The 17,241-nt window shown below is 38.4% G+C and overlaps 3 protein-coding genes across 3 annotated transcripts in view; 2 read left to right on the top strand and 1 right to left on the bottom strand.

Moving 5' to 3' along the window:
* The window catches only part of edrf1 (erythroid differentiation regulatory factor 1), a 447,039-nt gene that overhangs the window by 331,464 nt on the left and 98,334 nt on the right, over positions 1-17,241 (bottom strand). The gene's annotated exons all lie outside the window — the stretch shown is intronic.
* Positions 703-8,655, top strand: LOC140313481 (uncharacterized). The gene is made up of 6 exons (XM_072391584.1): positions 703-1,073; positions 2,930-3,099; positions 3,949-4,129; positions 5,776-5,839; positions 6,370-6,469; positions 8,626-8,655. The coding sequence occupies exons 1-6, from the start codon at positions 779-781 to the stop codon at positions 8,653-8,655; spliced, it is 840 nt and encodes a 279-aa protein (XP_072247685.1). The 5' UTR covers positions 703-778.
* The window catches only part of adam12b (ADAM metallopeptidase domain 12b), an 86,291-nt gene continuing 81,023 nt past the window's right edge, over positions 11,974-17,241 (top strand). The window contains exon 1 of the mRNA XM_072390836.1: positions 11,974-12,411. Coding sequence (XP_072246937.1) covers positions 12,318-12,411 — 94 coding nt within the window. The 5' untranslated portion in view covers positions 11,974-12,317. The remainder of the gene's footprint in view (positions 12,412-17,241) is intronic.

Below are 17,241 nucleotides of genomic sequence, written 5' to 3'. Positions count from 1 at the left end.
CTGCTTCACTGCACAGGAATGTCCTCTCCTGCGATGTCTGGTGGGGGCAGGAGGCGAAGTAAAATGTGTCTCTTAGGGCAATAACCTGCCTACTCTCAAATAGTGGATTCTTTGGAGGCATTTCCCATCTCCTCAGGACTGCACGTGTGCCAGATGTGGGAGGACAGACACAACTGACAGCATTCTCTTACATCTCTGTCACAGCTCGGAGGGTCCTACAGTCACTTTCCATTTTACAGGAATCTTTGCATCAAACATAGCCTGTGAAGTTACATCTCCGACAGAACCACATGAGACCTGTAATAGCTGAATCTTATCCATACTCACAATGAGAGTCTCCAGCTCCCAACCAGACATGTGCAAACGGAACCCTACCATCTTCATGTCAAATGAGTTCAGACAGGCCCACTCACCAGCTGATGAACTGGCAGCAAGGGATCCAGAAAAGAGGAAAGTACAACTTGTCCATTGTAAACTGAGCCACACACAAAAAGACAGAAAGCAGGAAGGTGGCTCAGTTATAAAGCTGTCGTCCTCAAAGCCTTCCTACAGATCATGTATCCATCATGAGGTGCCTCTGAGGTCTATTACCTCTGTTATGTTTTTGGACAAGTCACTTTGTATTTCTCTTGTAGAACTAGAGGAAAGAAGAGCAGGCCAACCTACTTTGTATAAGTCTGTCCTGTCATGTTGCCTTGGTGTCTCATCCCACTGCACGTCCACTACACATAATAAAACAACCAACACAAGTAAGGATTATAGGCGGGCCAGAGTACCCATGTTGGCCAGCATTGAACGTAATGCCCAAGAAGATGGTTTGGGTCATGGTAGAGGCCCTTTATCAAAGCATCAGGGTCATAAGGACGTGCAAACACCACCCACTCATGGTGTTAACAGTAAGACTGATGACTCACATACTCAGCGCCACAGAGCTTCTTTTGAATTATTGTCATTCAAAGGGCCAACCACCTCAAACGTAAAGGCTGGCAGGCAGAAGGGGAATGCAGATGAGGCAGCCTTCTCTGCTCGGAGCAATTTCAGGCACAGGCAGCACACTTTCAATCTTGGCCAAGGTATGAATTTCATCACTTTGATTCAGAAGTGAAAATCTAAAATACCCATGCCAACTGATCTATATATTCATTTAACTGGCTTGCATATTCAGAAGCTATTGTAGATCAGATCACACTCAAAGGTGTAAAAGGAAACTGAATGTGGGGCAAAACTGGTCTTAGAGTATGGAAAATCTTTTTTTTGTACTCTACGTCTCACTTTTTGAGTTATAGTTCATGCATTGCTGAAGAAAACAAACACCCCACCAGACTTTTTCCCAACTTGTTTGCTCCCAAATAAAAAAAAAACACACTGTTAGTTCAAATGCTGATTGAAATAAAGTCGTTATTGTCCACTAAATACCACTTGCATATAAGAAATAAAGTTAAAAAAGGCAACAGCATAAATGTGTTGCGACATTTAAGAAGAGACTCATAGTTATTACTTTAAAAGCATTTTATTCCAATCTCTTTGCCAAGATCAAGGTTATATGGAATCTAAATAAAGAAATAATGGGAAATGCATTTCATGCTGAAAATGCAGTGTACAGGCTTTCTGTTGCCAAACATTGCTGAAAAAAGCTGAGTATTTTTAAGACGTATACAATTTGGAAACAGAAATGTAAAGCTTGAGTGAGAAAAAGTTACATCTAAAATCTGGAAGCCAAAGCAAATTAACGATAGAAGCAAAGAGATGAAACGTGTCACTAGAAAAGTAGAAACATCTAAACATTTAATTAACAGCCAGTATTAAGGAAATGCATCTTGACTGTGAAACACAGCTTAGAAATAACATTTTCAATTAAAAACTGACAGGTATTAAGATTTTATTCTATTGGGAAATAAAATTAGGTGAAATAGGACTTATTTGATATTTTTGATGTTCTCTGTCTTTGCTGAAGATCTTTGGCCACACCCACTCATCTAAAATGAATGGGTGTGTGTGTAATATGCAGATGTGTCAAAACTTTTGATGGGAAGTGTAACTGTGCTGTGTTTAACATATTCTGTGATGTACACATTTTAGTTTGATAGTAAAATGTTGCTCCACAGTGAGAGCTCTCACTTTCAAGTCTCGGCTGGGGCCTTTCTGTGTGTAGAGTTCGCATGAGCTGAAAATACAAAAATTGCACAACCTAATGGTTTTATGAGATATAAAAGGTGTACAATTTTGAAAGAATATAATATCCCTGAAAGACTGAAAGTGTTCCTATAGATTGTTTCTTTCTTCCCAACTTTGTGTTAATTTTAGCAAACAGATTCACACTGTTGTAGTTCAACAAACCAACTAAATTGCTGTAGTCAATATCAGATATCATAAGCTTTCTCTTCTGTGCCTTACATTAAGTGAGAAGCAGTACACTTTCATAATCATTTTCACTGGAAAAATATTCTGATACCAAAAGGGCAAAAATCCCCTGTATTGAACGGTGAAAGTGATACTCTACTAAATACAAGCCACATGTTTATTGCAGGTTATACAGTGAAGATATATTTTCTACAAAGAGTAGAGGAGTAGGGTTACAAGAGCAGAATGGATGTTCTGCCATCTCTTACATTATTCATCGGCCATACTCATGTTCCCTCTGGGTTCTTTTTATCCTCTGTATGAGTTGTTGGGATGGTGTGTGTATGTATTGAGATGTGTTGGGTTCAGTTTGAGGTCTGTTCATTTTCAGCCTTCTCCAGATGATAAAAGCTTAGACTGAAGTCTAGAACATGAGAAGAAACAGTAAAAATAAAGAAATAAACTTCAAAACAAATACAGACCTGTAATTAAATCTGCTTGTGTTTCATTGTGAAAATCCTTGTTTTTTTTTGCAATCCAGTTTAGTTTAAATGATGGAACTTAATTTTTTTCTTTCTCTATCAAGTAGAATTGGAAACATGGTGCAAGGAAGTAAGAAGTAAGAAGACAGATGGAGAGCAAAAAGGTGGCAGAGCCACAGCACCTCAAACTCTTGCCAATCTGGATGAGACCTGTCATTACCACTCGCGACTGAAGAAGGATTCTGTGGGTGGCCCACACAAGACTCTCAGCCTCAAAGTATGAATCATATTTCCCTAATGTTTTCGAAAGAATTGTTTTTTTAAAGTTGAAATACATAGAGTACCTTCCACTTTAACAATGAATAAAAACAATCAGTACATTGACTAAAGGTAATATGTTTAGCTAATGATAGCATTGTGACTTGACAGAATTTGTTGACTTAGAATGTCCACAGGACATTAATGACCACAGGAACAAATTGATAGCAAGACTAAGTAACAGTGCTGTATCCAGTTCCCTAAAATATTTACACCTAATGACAACTGAAATACCCTTTAATACTGCTCATGAATACATCCATTTAAGTACAACACCTACAAGTGGCAGAAAGGAAATACAACACATACAATTGTTTCCAGATGAAGACAGATGTAATTTTCAAGTCTTTTGTTTCAGAAGTCAGAAAGGGGGTGGATGACACAGTGAAGCACACAAAGATGTACTTTAGTTGAGTACATCTTTTTGAGGGTTGCTATTCAAAGCCTTATCTATTGAAAATTACTCATAGACATTTAGAATGGGGAAAAAAACTATGTTAAAGAAAGGTTAAGAACTGTATCAGATTGTATTAGATTTGATGGAATCCTATTAAATCACATCACATCACTGCTTTTATCCATACAAAAGCTGACCACAGTATTTCCATGTTGCCCACACCTCATCACTATTACAAGGCTGTGAAGGGGATTCTCTGAGGTTGAGGAATAGATTAAGGATATTTTCAGAAAAAGATTATAATCCTATGAAGATTTTTTTTCTCTTTCCACTGGATTAGTGTCTGTGAGTCGTACTCTATTCTTCCCACAAACAAGCAGCTTACTGTATGTATCCTCATATCTACACCAGGAGGCTTTAGAGCTCTTTAGGCCAGACTTCATCAGCCGATCTCAGGGTCGGGTGAGGAGACTAGAGCAGAGAGCTAAGAGAAGAAAAGCACTGCAGGACTCAAATCCAGACCTGGTGCAGGGCCTAAGGGAAGATCGAGGCAAGCAAAAGAGGAACTGTACCACACCGGATCCACTTAGCAGTAAGTATAGCTGGGTAAATCAGCCTAAAAAGCAGAAGTAATCCATTAAGAAGAGTTCAATTACAACAGCACTGTCCCTAGGCAACACATTTAATTGTTTTAGTTTTACTTGACAGACCCTCAGTGATGACAATGGCATACGAACAGCTTTGGGTTTTATGACAAACGAACTTGGGACTTGGAAATACAAGTGTGGCATCACCCGTGGCGAACAGTTTTCTAACTAGCACAATCAGAGCAGATGGTCTCTCATCCTCTACATCCATCTTTTACTATGTTTCCCCATCGCTTGTTATGTCACTTCTGCAGATACAGATACACATTCATCAAACTTCTGGACTGCTAGGACAAGAGTTCCTCCAGTGGGTGCAGTTTGCTGGAGACAAGCAGATACTGTAGCCTTCATATATAGTGGGATATGAATAAGTAAGGAGCCTGTGACCACGTCATATTAAATTATTCGGGCATTTAAAGGAACTATAGGCTGTTTCACAAATAATTCCTTTATGTTTAATAGTCTTTGATGGGCTGGAAGGGAAACAAAGGGAATTTTACATGTTATTCCCCTCACAGTATGAAGCATTTAACCAACTTTGCTCTCTGCTGGCCACTATGCAGTATTGTAGATTAGCTGCAAAATTTTACCATCCATTTGTGTTTGTACACACAAGTTCAAATCAAAAGCATCTGAGATACAATGGTCTTTTGAAAACCTTTCCTTTCTTTATTTTGCCCAAACAAGCTAAAACTTACTGGTAAAAGTGTTGATGCACAGTAAAAAGAGGAAACATAAATATCAGTCAATAACTACTGCTAAAATGAGAGCGTGTAAAAAGAAAAAGAAAAAGAAAGAAAAAAAATGTTACATGTCTAAAGAACAGAATTGTGTCCAAGATGTGATTTAAAATGGAGGCATGCGGTCAAAAAACACATTTTTATCTATCTATCACAGCTTAAAATATGAGATATGAAAATGTTTTTCAGCAGAATATAGAAATCCACAATTCTTAATTCAATTAAGTTAATTTTTCATTGACAAAGACATGCCTTATTAATCAAAATAAAACACCCTACAAAGGAAATGTCCAAATGTTGTGGTATTGTTTAATGTTGATAAAGGTGTAGGGGGATTTCTGGACAGGAAGTGGTGTAATCTTTTCAGTGAAAACGTCTTTCTCAGCATCTGAAACTGAGTAATTCTCCCCTCTATGCTTTAGAAAAAATCAGATTTTTTTTCTTTAACTTGCTTCTTTAACAGTGCTGAACACCTGACTTTATCCTTCAGTAAAACATTATAAAAGTATGGAAGAAGTACAGTTTAGTTAAGGAAAGATGCTGAAGAAGTAATGAAAATGGGATACTTGAACAGCAATAATGAACAAAGGGTCATTATGCTATTCATATCAATTCAGTCTGTGAGAGATGGACTTTATACAAATACATGTCTAAACATAGTGTGTGCGCATGCTTTCAAGTCTGACTATGTGTGTTTGTTTGTGGCGACCTGTCTCAATACTGAAAGGTGTAGTAGAATGAAAAAAGATCAGCCCTTAGTGTTCATTTACATATACAAGATTAATTTACATAATAATTCATATTTGTTACTTCTATGTGTTTGTGCCTATGTGTCAATGTGTGTATCCTAGATAACCTTTTCAAGCCGAGAGAGAGGTCTATATCAGGCAAAGAGATGCAGCTGAGGTCCAGACGGTGAGTTCTCCAGACCAAACCCTCTGTCAAAGGATGTTTTTTTCACTCTTCTTTTTTTTTCATGTTTTTCCATGCAGCATAACTCATCAGACTTGCCTTTTATATCTAGCATACATACTCACAATGCATATTAACAGATCCACATACTTTGTGGGTACAATAGGTATGCGATGCCCAAATGTCGGGGCAAAAGATACGAGGTACCTTCTGTGTAGCTTTTCTCTTTTTTTTCTGTTCTTATCGGGACTGACACACCTGATAAGATGACGGTGGCCTTTGTAATTGTTTTTCAAAAGCAGCACTATCTGACTTGGAGGATCTCTTAATACACTGGCTGTAGTTGAGCGAATGAAAAAAGGAGTACATGTGCAACCTGTTTATCAGTGGATCCAGGTTTTTGCCAGGCTGTGGTCTCGCCTGATAAAACCTTGTCTCTAGTTTGCCAATCTGTTGGCAGGGCTCAGCCACCCTCAGACTCCGGAGTCCACATTCCCTTACCCTGTGTGAATTTTCCATTTTTGTGTCTGTAGGATTTACAACAAGCTGCCAGAGGTGACAAAGAAGAAGGAGGAGGAGAGAAAGAGGGCTGTATCACAAACCAACAGATTACGAGCAGAGGTTTTCAAAAAGGTAGCGTTTCAATGAGCCTGGTACAAAAATTACCTCAGGTTCCTGTAAATTCTCAGATTGGAATTTGAATTGGATAGAACAGACAATGCAAAGTTGAACTGAAAGAAAATAAAAGCAAGGCCTCCAACAAGTCAATATCTCATGCTGTTTACTGTCACATCATGCAGGTTCTCATTTTCAATTCAAAGGGCTTTTTGCAAAGCATTTATGGCCCAGTAGGTGGACAGTTTTTCTTTTTACTTCCCCATTTTCAGCAGTACTAAATTAAGGGAAGGATAGTCATTTAGAAATATCTTGTCTAGGTAGCAAGCTTTCAAATAAATGTCAGAAATTAATATTTTATAGTAACATCCACATCTTATCTGTCAATACAGTATATTAATGGGATTTGACAAGTTGTACTTATGGACATACAGTGGTGCTTTAAAGACTTTTTAACTTCTCTTTTTACTTTACTTTATTATTTACATTACTTTCTACTGAACTATATTGTTCTTCATCCCTGTTCCCTCATGAACAAGATCCAAATCATCATCAGTTTATAACAGAAGTCGTGAAAGTTGAAACCTAGCTTGACAAATAAGTAAAAAATATATTCCATGATTTATGAATGGATGAAAATTATCCAATGTCTCATATCTGAAAGAGGCAAAACCCATGAACCTTTAATTTCAGTATCTGACATGAGCCTTTTGAGCAGCAATAACAGCAGAAAGTTTTCTGGTAACTGAGAACAGCTTCAATTCTATGATGGGGATTGGTTTCTCACATTTGCAATTCTGGACTATTTTCCTTAATTGGCAATTAACAAGTATTTATAGTTCCTAAACATTACTTAAGTCTGGTGCTCTTCATGCACTTTAGGCTCATGTGGATATCTGATGATGTTTTAGGTCACATCTATGCAGCAAGTTGGCTGAATAAACACGGGAAATGTTCAAGTACCACTGTTGAAGAAATGTTCGTTCAAGAAGGAACACACTTTCAACGTGTCAATAGGCTTCAATACTCTGGACTTTCCCAAAGTTCCAAATCCCACTCTATAAATGTGTTGATGTTTTTAATTGATTAAAAATACAGTACTCCAAAGTTTGAAATCAAACGTGTTTAGATCATTATCCAGCAGAGGCCACTGTTGGACTGCTAATGCCACCTGGTCCTGTTAGTTATCGTGCTGAAGTATTAGGCAACATGATCCACAGGAACTGTTTTAATAACCAATATCGATATTCATCAACAGTGAGGGAATATAGCAAATTAATGAAGTCTTTAGAATAAGCATTGTCAGATAGATCCACTTGCTTTCACCTGTTGGTGAAACGTCTCTTATTCTCCCATCACACCATCACCAGAACAATGAATTTGCTGTCAGTCAGGTGAGATGCGAAAAATGTGAAGAGATATCTCCAATCTCTTCCAGATAACCACACAGTCATTGTAGGCTCAAAAAACATGCGTGAGTAAGTATAGATGTCTTTCTTTCCATTATCTTAATCAAGATAATGGAAAATGATTGGCCGATGTCGCTGCATAGGTAATGCAGGAAGGATTTTACCTGAGCTCTCTTTTTCAAGAACAATGGATATAGCTAATCAGAGTTGTGGTTTATTGGCTCACTCAGCGACTGATAGCGCTGTAAGAAAATATAATATTTTTTTAATGAAATTGAGAGGTTATAAAGCCATTGTGACCTTGCCACCTCTCAAATTAAGCCATTAACTGGGCCCAACCAGAGATTGAGAGAAAAGGGAGAAAAGGAAGCACTGTGTGGTTTGTGGGTTTCATTTTTATGCAACACTAAGGGGGAGACCAGCAACGACTCGCAGCGGGAGTCTGATAATGCGAGGTAGATGGTGGCTGGTGTTGAATGCTGCCTGAAATTAGATCCCAGCTGTCAGGTAGTACAGAGGGTGATTGCATAGCAGCTACATAGCAAGCCAGGATTCTTCCCCTCACCTGAGCTTGGCTACCACAGGTGTGAAGTTGATAGGTGTGAAAGCCAATTTAGAAAGGATTTAAGGATTAGCTAAGGTGATCCTTACAGGCCGGAGAAAGGGAAATCTGATTGCTGATAGATGTGCTGTATATTATATTGAATATTGACCATTTTTCTTGGGGACTTATCAGTATCATTGATGTTTTTTCTTCTCTTGCAGCGGCTTCTAGACCAGATCCTGCAAAGATAAACAAGACACTGACAAGCCAATAGGGTTAATTTTTTTTCTGTTTCTTCAGCTTTCTTCATATATTTAAAAGCACAAACGGCTGTGTATCTAATCCAATTAATCTCCTATATTCTCCTGCTAAAATCCATGTATGTATATGTAAGCAATTGATTGGAGGGTTGGTTTCTGTTGAATATATGGCTGTATCTTTGCACTTTTCATCCATACAAACATGGAAACTCTTTACAAATATTTGATCTGTTTGTCATCATCACCAAGTCTTTATTCTGTTAGGATGCATTTGGGTTAATTTAGCTGTGATCTGTATTTATGTACCAAAGATGTCTTTAAATTCCTGTTTTTCTCACAATGACAAAGCGAGTTAGGGGATCACATTCTTGCAGGAAAATTATTCTGTGCATATGATTTGAAGAATGAATGTTAATAATTGTTGTTGCATGAAGGAACTGAGGAGTCCCTTTTCATCACTTACCACCAGCATGCTCATAATTAAAAAATCAGATGAGCTTGTGAGTAGAAGTATGAATGTTATTTCTTTGCTCAAATAAATTCCAAGTGATTAAATGCAAACCAATTAACCATGTCATTTAACTAATTTATTTCCAAATATTTCGGTTCTTATTAGCAATGTAATATCTCGAGTGAAGTGTAAGTACAGTTAGAAAAAAGCATCCCAAGGAAATGATGTGTGGAAGCACGGTCATTTTCCTGGAAAAATAGCCTGGGTGCTTTGAGCAGATCACCTTGACTCTGTCATTGGTAAAGTATTATATAAATTCTATATAAGAGTGAGACTACGTTTCATCAGTGGATTCATGTCTGCCTCGAGCTGGAACCTCCCATCTGGAAAAGTGGAATTTCAAGCTAATCGAACTCAGGAGACACATAGCGCCTCTGAAAGAGGCCTTTGTCACAGAGCTCCAAACCATAAATGACATTGTAGAAAGAGCGTCCTGAGTACAGACTGGGACCTCAGTCCATATATAGCGTGTAAAGGTGACTGACAAGTATAGCATTCAAACAGAGCCTGCTAGGATGAGGAGAGAGCAGGGGAAGGGTATGAGCAGCAAGGTCTCAGCAAGACACACTCTGAGCATCCAAAACTTTGGTTGCACAGTTTTTGTGTGGGGGTTGCTTTGGTGTAAATGTACACAGCATTTAATGATTGAATGATTATAAAACTCTTAATTGTACTCATCTCTGTATTTCATTCTCCTCTGTAATGAAAGCAATCTGTCAGTTGCAACAGAAGGTAAATAATAGATTTCGGCCCATGAGTGTAGTAAACAGTGTTGATATCAAGTGTGTGTTACCAACAAAGATCTAAAGGTTACTAAGCATGGGAAACCTGTTCTCATTCAGTGCAGGCAGGTTTCAGATGATCGGCGCTGACTGACAGGAGCTATATAGAAGGAGACAGGCTCTTGAAGTCAGCCTCCCTCTCTCTGAGACATCATGTGTCTGCGTGTCACATTGCTATCTCTATATGCTATATGGACTTTGTGCTCTGAGGCTCTTCCACTGGCTAGACTGACTCAACTGCCCTGAGGTTATGTTGATATAGTGGCTTAGAAAGGAAAAGACTATGTACTTTTGTACATCCTTGTAGGGCCAGTGATCGCAAGTCCTTAGACATTTTACTGTCAGAAATATCTGAACATTGAGCCTCTTCCGTCATTTTTTGTTGTTGTGGCTCTGTGCAATTGTGTTGTCAGTAACAGATAAAAACAGTCTCCTTAACTAAAATCTACAATATTTACAAGTATTAAGGCCTTGAATTCATTAACATAGAAGGCCAGGTGGTCTTTCAAAAAGACAAAAGATACTCAGCTCAACAGATATAGTTAAACAACAATGAAAATGGTGTAATAAATCTCTTCAGAAAGAAATTGAACCTAAAGGCAAACTGTAGGATTTAAAGGATGCAGTTCAGACATAAGTCAATTCAGCCAAAGCCCTGCAGATTTTCCTTTTACAGTTTGTAGCCTCTGTGGAAATGTGGGGTAAAATAAAGGCTGCACAGAGACATCTGTGAGTTTTTGCCTGCAGCAAACACACTAAACAGATTAGGCTAAACCATACCAGGTAGCTAGCACAAAACACAGATGGGACCAAAGTAATGACAGTTTGTGTGTGTCTGTACACAAAGATAGAGAGGAGACAATTTCATCCCAGGGATGTTTAAACTTAACGTGGAGTTTTCATGAAAATCAAATCCTCTTAGTTCAATCAATATCTTATTTTTGGCCTCCCTCATTAGAAATGCAGGTTTTACAGTGAAGTTCAACGTAAATGCATTGTATTTTTTAAATGAAATCTTAGTGAGAAAAAATCCCAAACAAAATTGGAAAATGGAGCTCAGGATTCAATGGGAATGGCGTGGTTAAACTTACTGACACCCCTTGGGCCCTATCCTTTTCAAAGCTGCATTTGTATTATACTTTGTTGTATGCCTGAGGTTGCATCCATGATATATCAGAAAGAGTAAGTTAAGGAAAGAGTCAGTGTACTTAATGCGCTGTGGATCTATTTGATAAAAAAATAATTAAAAAAAACACCACAGAAAGAAAGACAGAGACAAAACAAACTAGCCCAATGTTTATTAACGATATTATGGGTATGACAAATTATAGTTAGGCTATATCTAGAACAAAAAATAATTAAACTCTTACTTTAGGTCTTCATACTATGTCTTTACTTTAAGTCTTTGCACTGATTTACCGCCATCCACAGTGATTAAGCAGAACCATATTGGTGGATATGCTGCCGTAATATACTGTAAGAAATTCATATCATGCTAATTACTTTATCCTTGTTTTGTCATGCTCCATGCAACTCAGATTCAGACTAAAGTTTAGCTGTAAAGAATAGAAGATGGAAACCTGAAGAAGAAGTGATTCAGTCCCTAATCGCAAACTCAATTTTGTACAGTTTCGGTGGGACTAGTATGTTCACATAAAGTCCAGTTCTGTTTGGACTGTGAACATGACTAGTGTCATGTGAACGTGCTCACATCATTGCACATAATCAATAAATGTGAGGCAACGTAGATCTTTGAAAGCTAGATCCTGTTTATATATTGATAGTAAATTCGGTTGGTATTGTGTTTCTATCGCCCTTGTGCTTAATTTAAATTTAAAATACTGATTTTTCCACTCATACGGGCTTTAGGGCCCAGCAGAGTCCAAAGCGCACATGGCAAAGTGTTTCTGCTCTGTTACTTGAGGGGTGGCAAGTCCGCTGTTTGACTCCACTCTCCAACATCCTCCTGCTCAGCCTTTGCTGATGCTGTCTAATTTAATCCTCACATGAGCAACACATCCACGCAACAAAAAAACACACGCACAAAAAAAAAAAAAAAAAACACTGAGCTAATACATGCCTCTGGATGCCCCCCCCACACACATTGCTGCTATATGTTGATTGGTCGAAGGAAAAGTTTTTTGACAGCTTCTTTCTTGGGAGTGACAGTCTGCTGCATTTCGTTGTCGATTCAGGGTGGTGAAGCCGTTTTATTTTCGTCCCCCCCCCCCCCCTTTAATTTTCCGTGAACCTCTTTGACCCGTGTCTTCATCCCGTGGGAAGTATCTGGCGGCGCTGCATTAATAACGCTGTCTGACCGGAGCGTTTTGCCCCGTTTCACCCCAACGAGCCCGGGCAAGATGAGCTGGAGGCGGCGGAGGAACTTTGCCTTTCTGATCTTGACTCTCCGCGTATGGTGCCTGTCCACAGCTTTACAACACGCTGGTGACGAGGGTGAGTATGCAACATAACTGTGAAAATGTCTCTTCTTTGACATCTTGATCTTCATGTGGTGCTGCAGATGGGGAGCCACAAGCCGGTCATCTGAGCGTAATATGTAGAGCGCTTATGCTTGATTTAAAATATGTTTCTTTAGGATATATGTGGTGCTATAATGTGCATAAGCTCATTGTCATGCTGTGCGGTGCACACCAAAAATAGGTAGAAGGGAAATAAGAGTTTGTGGGTTTTTTTTGTTTTTTTTTAGATTTTCTGCTCAGATAGAACAATAAAAGGAAATGAGGCTGCTGTCGGATGTACAGATGAGTTTAACATCCAGGAGGATACAGCTTCATCTCTAGGTTGTAAACACGAACCAACAACAGGATCTTGTTTTTTATTCGGCTGCTAAATTTAATCTGCTAAGTGGATAAGACCGCAATAACTGTGTGCAAGAGACAGCCAAACAATGCAATGTTTTATGTTGCTGTTGTAGCAAGGCAAAATGTCAAAGATAAAACAAGAAAAGGCTGGATAAATAGGCTTTGCAAAGGACAAGATGATGTTCAATCTTTAGTGGTAATACAGGCAGCTTTGATGACAGATAAGGTCAACCACCTACCAAATATCTCTTAATTTCATTGTAAGAAAATTGAAGTAGTGTAATTTCACCCTGCAAATGTCAAATACAACAAAGCCCTACAGCTACTTATTTTTTGCTAAAGGCACATTCTGTTTATTGTTACATACTTGGTACTAATAAAAACAATGCAGTCGATATATGATTAATCATAATATGCAAATTCTGATCAATCATCCCTACAAATTACCCACAGATGCAGCTCAGGAGATGTTTCTGTGCACATCAGCTCAGTGTAGGGGTCATTAAAGCTTTCTCTCTCAGGGTTAGCGCATATATACATAAAGGGAGTCAAAATAGTTTTAAGGGGTAGTGTGAATGTTGAAATAGGGCAGTCTCTTTGATGTCAGCATCATATTGACTCCTGTCTCTATCTGAAATGTTTATTACAGCTTTGCTCCACCCTACAATGTCTAGATCATGCTACGTGCTGTAAGCTAGCGTCCATGGCCTGTGAGTTAATGCAGAGAGATTTTATTATATATATATATATAAAATTCAATTATGTATAATTTAGTTTAATTTATAGTAAATACTGTTCCAGTTACTAGTTGCACCTCATTGTGTTCTTCTCTCCATAGCTGGCATCATTATCTCCATTATCTTAAAGTGCCACTGAGGTAGTTATGAACCCTATATAATTAATCTGTGAACCCTCAAATTGTCCATCTAAAATGTTTAAATTTTCTCTCATCTCTTCAAAAGTGTTTGGGATATGACTCTACTTCTACCTTCTCATTCAGTGAATGCAAAACCATGAATGTGCTAATCTGGCCCCTCCCACAACTTCATCCACTTTGAGCTGACACCTGTCTCTCCTGCCTCTGTTGAGCAGTGATCAATTCATTTGGGTGCAATTAGCCATACATTTACATATACAATGCATTCTGTATTTATGCCCAAGAAAGCACAGCATGAAAAAAATCCCACATCTTTTAACCAAAGAGCGATTCTCAAGAAAGCTGAAGGAATTATACAAGGTCGTATGCATATGGAAATATCATAATGGTATTATAATGGTACTTCAGATGCTTCTAGCTCCAGCAGCCAAACTGACTCAGAGCTGTTAGCTTGCACAGTACTCCCAGCAGTAGTCCACTTACTGAGATTAGTGAGACACAGCAGAAATATGATGAAATAGTCAATGACGAAATAGTCTTCAGATAAAGTCAGAAGGAGAAGAAGGTTGGAGTTACTGCATGGTCTTCACAAAGTGTAGTACTTTGACATGAAATACTGCTGCCTGACAATCACATTGACATATTTTAACCAAACCAGTCACTCCCTCGCTTTAAACCAGTTAGTTATTTTTGTTTGTCTGTTGTTCTTTTATCAAGGCCTAACTCAATTGTAACTTCAGCAGTGTCAGAGAGGAAACTCATTCGTTGAACACTGAGGTGTTGTGGCTTTGGTTATCATCCCACAGTTAGATCAGATCAGAAAACATTTACAGTGTCTCTAACCTCCTTAAGTCATGCACTCCTTCCCGTTAATCTGACTGCCTGTGTGTCTGAATAAGAACCCTCATCAATCTTCCGTGAAAACAATAGCCTTGTTTATATGGACCATTTTCAAGGTCATTTCCACACTAACACAGATGTTTTTTAGTGGACATTTTCTGCTGTATTTTTAGTCAGCGCCTCTCATTTTCATCTGGATAACATGAAAATAACACATGCAGAAGGGGTGACCCCTCAGCCTACCTCTCACTTACTCCTTGTCTACCTCTGTCTACTCAGCCCAGAGGGATATGAGCTGTAATTCTATTTTGTCACTCCTTGCATTTACATGGAAGCATTTAATGTAATCTCATCCTCTTGCCCATCTTTTATCTGCAGAATGAATAGAATGTGATCAATAAATTTGGGAAAACAGCATTTTTTCCTCTTATTTTCTCTGCAATTTAGTCCGCAGACCCACTATTTGCATGTCAGAAAAGTTTAATTCTGATTAAATTCTCTGTGGTACGTTAAAAATAGCTTGTGGCGTACACAAATATACTTGGGTATCTACAATCAAAATAATCAGATTGAATAACTAGTTTTTTTAGTTAAAATTGTTGATGTTATTTGGATGACCTAAATATCACTCTTAATGTGACTTATGTCCGCTGCGGTTTTGTGAAGGAATGCACAGGTAGAGGTGGATTAATTTGGTTTATAATCTGTTTTTTAGAGGAATCGGACAGATTGCATTTGGTTTGTGAATAACAAAGTTATCCAAAGTTTCTTACTCTAGAGTTTCTTCAAAACATCTGAGATACATGAGAGGGAAGAAAAGCTGCTTAATCATGTCTGAAAAGACCTTTCTTGAAATTCAAAATGGATTCTTCATTTTACATCTTGAGTGCCGTGTTGCATAGCTAAAATATATCAAATGAAGAGGTTTTGGTGAAAGATGTTTTTACACATTCGCTGAGCAGAATACTCCTTCCATAAATAAATATTTAGCCATAATGGTTTGGCTTAACAGTGACCTAAATCCCACGCAAATGGTAACTTAACCTAAGCCAGATTTGTGATGGGTGTCTTGCCAGATTGAGCCAGACTTGGACGGGAGCCATGAGTTGACTCCATCCCAGAGCTAGCCTGAGTCCTGCTGACTGAAATCGATTCTCATCCAAACTCTGCATCACCCAAAACTCTGCCACTGCTACTTCTACTGCCAAAACTGTCAGCCTTAGATGGACCAAAGCTGACTTGCTTTCAATCCTTTGGTGCCAGATTATGTCTGTGTGTGCCAGCACTTCAGCTGCAATCAGCTACATGGCCAGTCTTCAAAAACTGTTGTGTTAGCAGTTACTGAATTAAGTGATGCATCAGAAAAAAAGGACTTCCTCTGGAAGCATTTAGAAGATGTCCTTTTAAGTATGTCCTGCCCTTGAAGCCATGGTACACTACAGCGTATTTTTGAGAGAAAATATTCTGCAATTGAAAGTGCTTTAAAAAAGTACAATGCCTCAGAAATGGTTAGACTCAGTTGTTGTCTACTAGCACAGAGAAAAGGGGAATATTTTGAGGATTTATGCCAATGTAGTATTCAGACATGGTTTCGATAAATTTGGGTTGTGCTGTTCATCTTCCCAAAGGTCGGTTTTGTTTAAACATCTGTTATTTTAACATCAGGATGAATCGCAAAGTGATTTTTGTTTCTTGACAGAATATCTCTTTATATATATTGGTGTACCTGAATTTTCGAACAGCAGTCAATGAAAAAATTCTACAAATGAAAAGTGATGTGATTAGTAATCTTGGCAGCTGCCTTCTCAATAGCTTTCAGAGTAGTTGCTTAATGAGAATTCAGCACCTTTGAGAAAAATGTTTTTGTGTTCGTATCTGAAGAGTTATTTACTTTTTAGAACTCAGTTGCAACTATAAATGGAATCCCACAAGGACAAGAATCAAGCCATCTATGTTTAAAAGTCTGTCTATGGCTCTCAGTCTCTATTCTTTGTTTCTCCTTTGCCTATCAACCGGTTTTCTGGGGATTTGATCTTTTTTTTTTTTTTCTGGGTGTAGGAAACTCAATAAATGATTAGAGACAGAGCCAAATGACCTGGATTAGATTTGAGGATATCAGCTGGTCAGGCTGCACCATCACACAGAATTAATTAGAAAGATTAGAATGTCTTTGTTGTCTAAACAAACTGGTGGAACGGAAAACAAAGCCTGCCCTGAGAGCCCTTAAACACAGAGAAATTCAAGCATTTTCCCTTCAGTCTCTGAAGAGTATTGCACAGCTTTCAGCACACTTTCCTAAGAAGTAACTCAAACCCATTGTCCAGTATGTGGTGGAAGGCTGACATGTGACTGCCATATAAGTTTAAAAAAGAGATAAAAAAAAACTTTCTGCTCAATCCATTCAGAAAATAACCTCTCCCTGGTTTATCTTTCCAAGCCTTGGGGTGGCTGTTGCTTGGCATTTTGAGGACAGGCCGGCATTGATTTGTTGGCCATGAGGGAAGGAAGAGCACAGTTTGAAACGCCTCCCTCTGATAAGCATCATTGGTCATTACAGCCATTAGTATGATTTAGCTTTCTCTTGCTCCGCCTATGGATGACAGTATTGCAGATATAACAGATTAGATGATGTTATGAGATGGCAACATAACACAATATAAAACCAGCGGCAACTCGGGATGATAAAAACTAACGGCCTCACACGGAATAGTGCCCTGAGGAATTCCACATGTCATTAGTGAGGAA

This window comes from Leuresthes tenuis, unplaced genomic scaffold, assembly GCF_036924035.1.
Source record: "Leuresthes tenuis unplaced genomic scaffold, fLeuTen1.0.hap1 SCAF_8, whole genome shotgun sequence".
Taxonomy (NCBI): Eukaryota; Metazoa; Chordata; class Actinopteri; order Atheriniformes; family Atherinopsidae; genus Leuresthes; species Leuresthes tenuis.
The sequence above is the reverse complement of the archived record's forward strand: the minus strand, read 5'-3'. Positions and strand labels throughout refer to the sequence as shown.

Coding starts and splice junctions, on each gene's coding strand:
- LOC140313481 (XM_072391584.1), top strand. CDS start 779: ATGTTGGCCAGCATTGAACGTAATGCCCAAGAAGATGGTTTGGGTCAT. Junction 3,100..3,948: donor ACAAGACTCTCAGCCTCAAA/GTATGAATCATA, acceptor TATCTACACCAG/GAGGCTTTAGAGCTCTTTAG. Junction 6,470..8,625: donor GAGCAGAGGTTTTCAAAAAG/GTAGCGTTTCAA, acceptor CTTCTCTTGCAG/CGGCTTCTAGACCAGATCCT.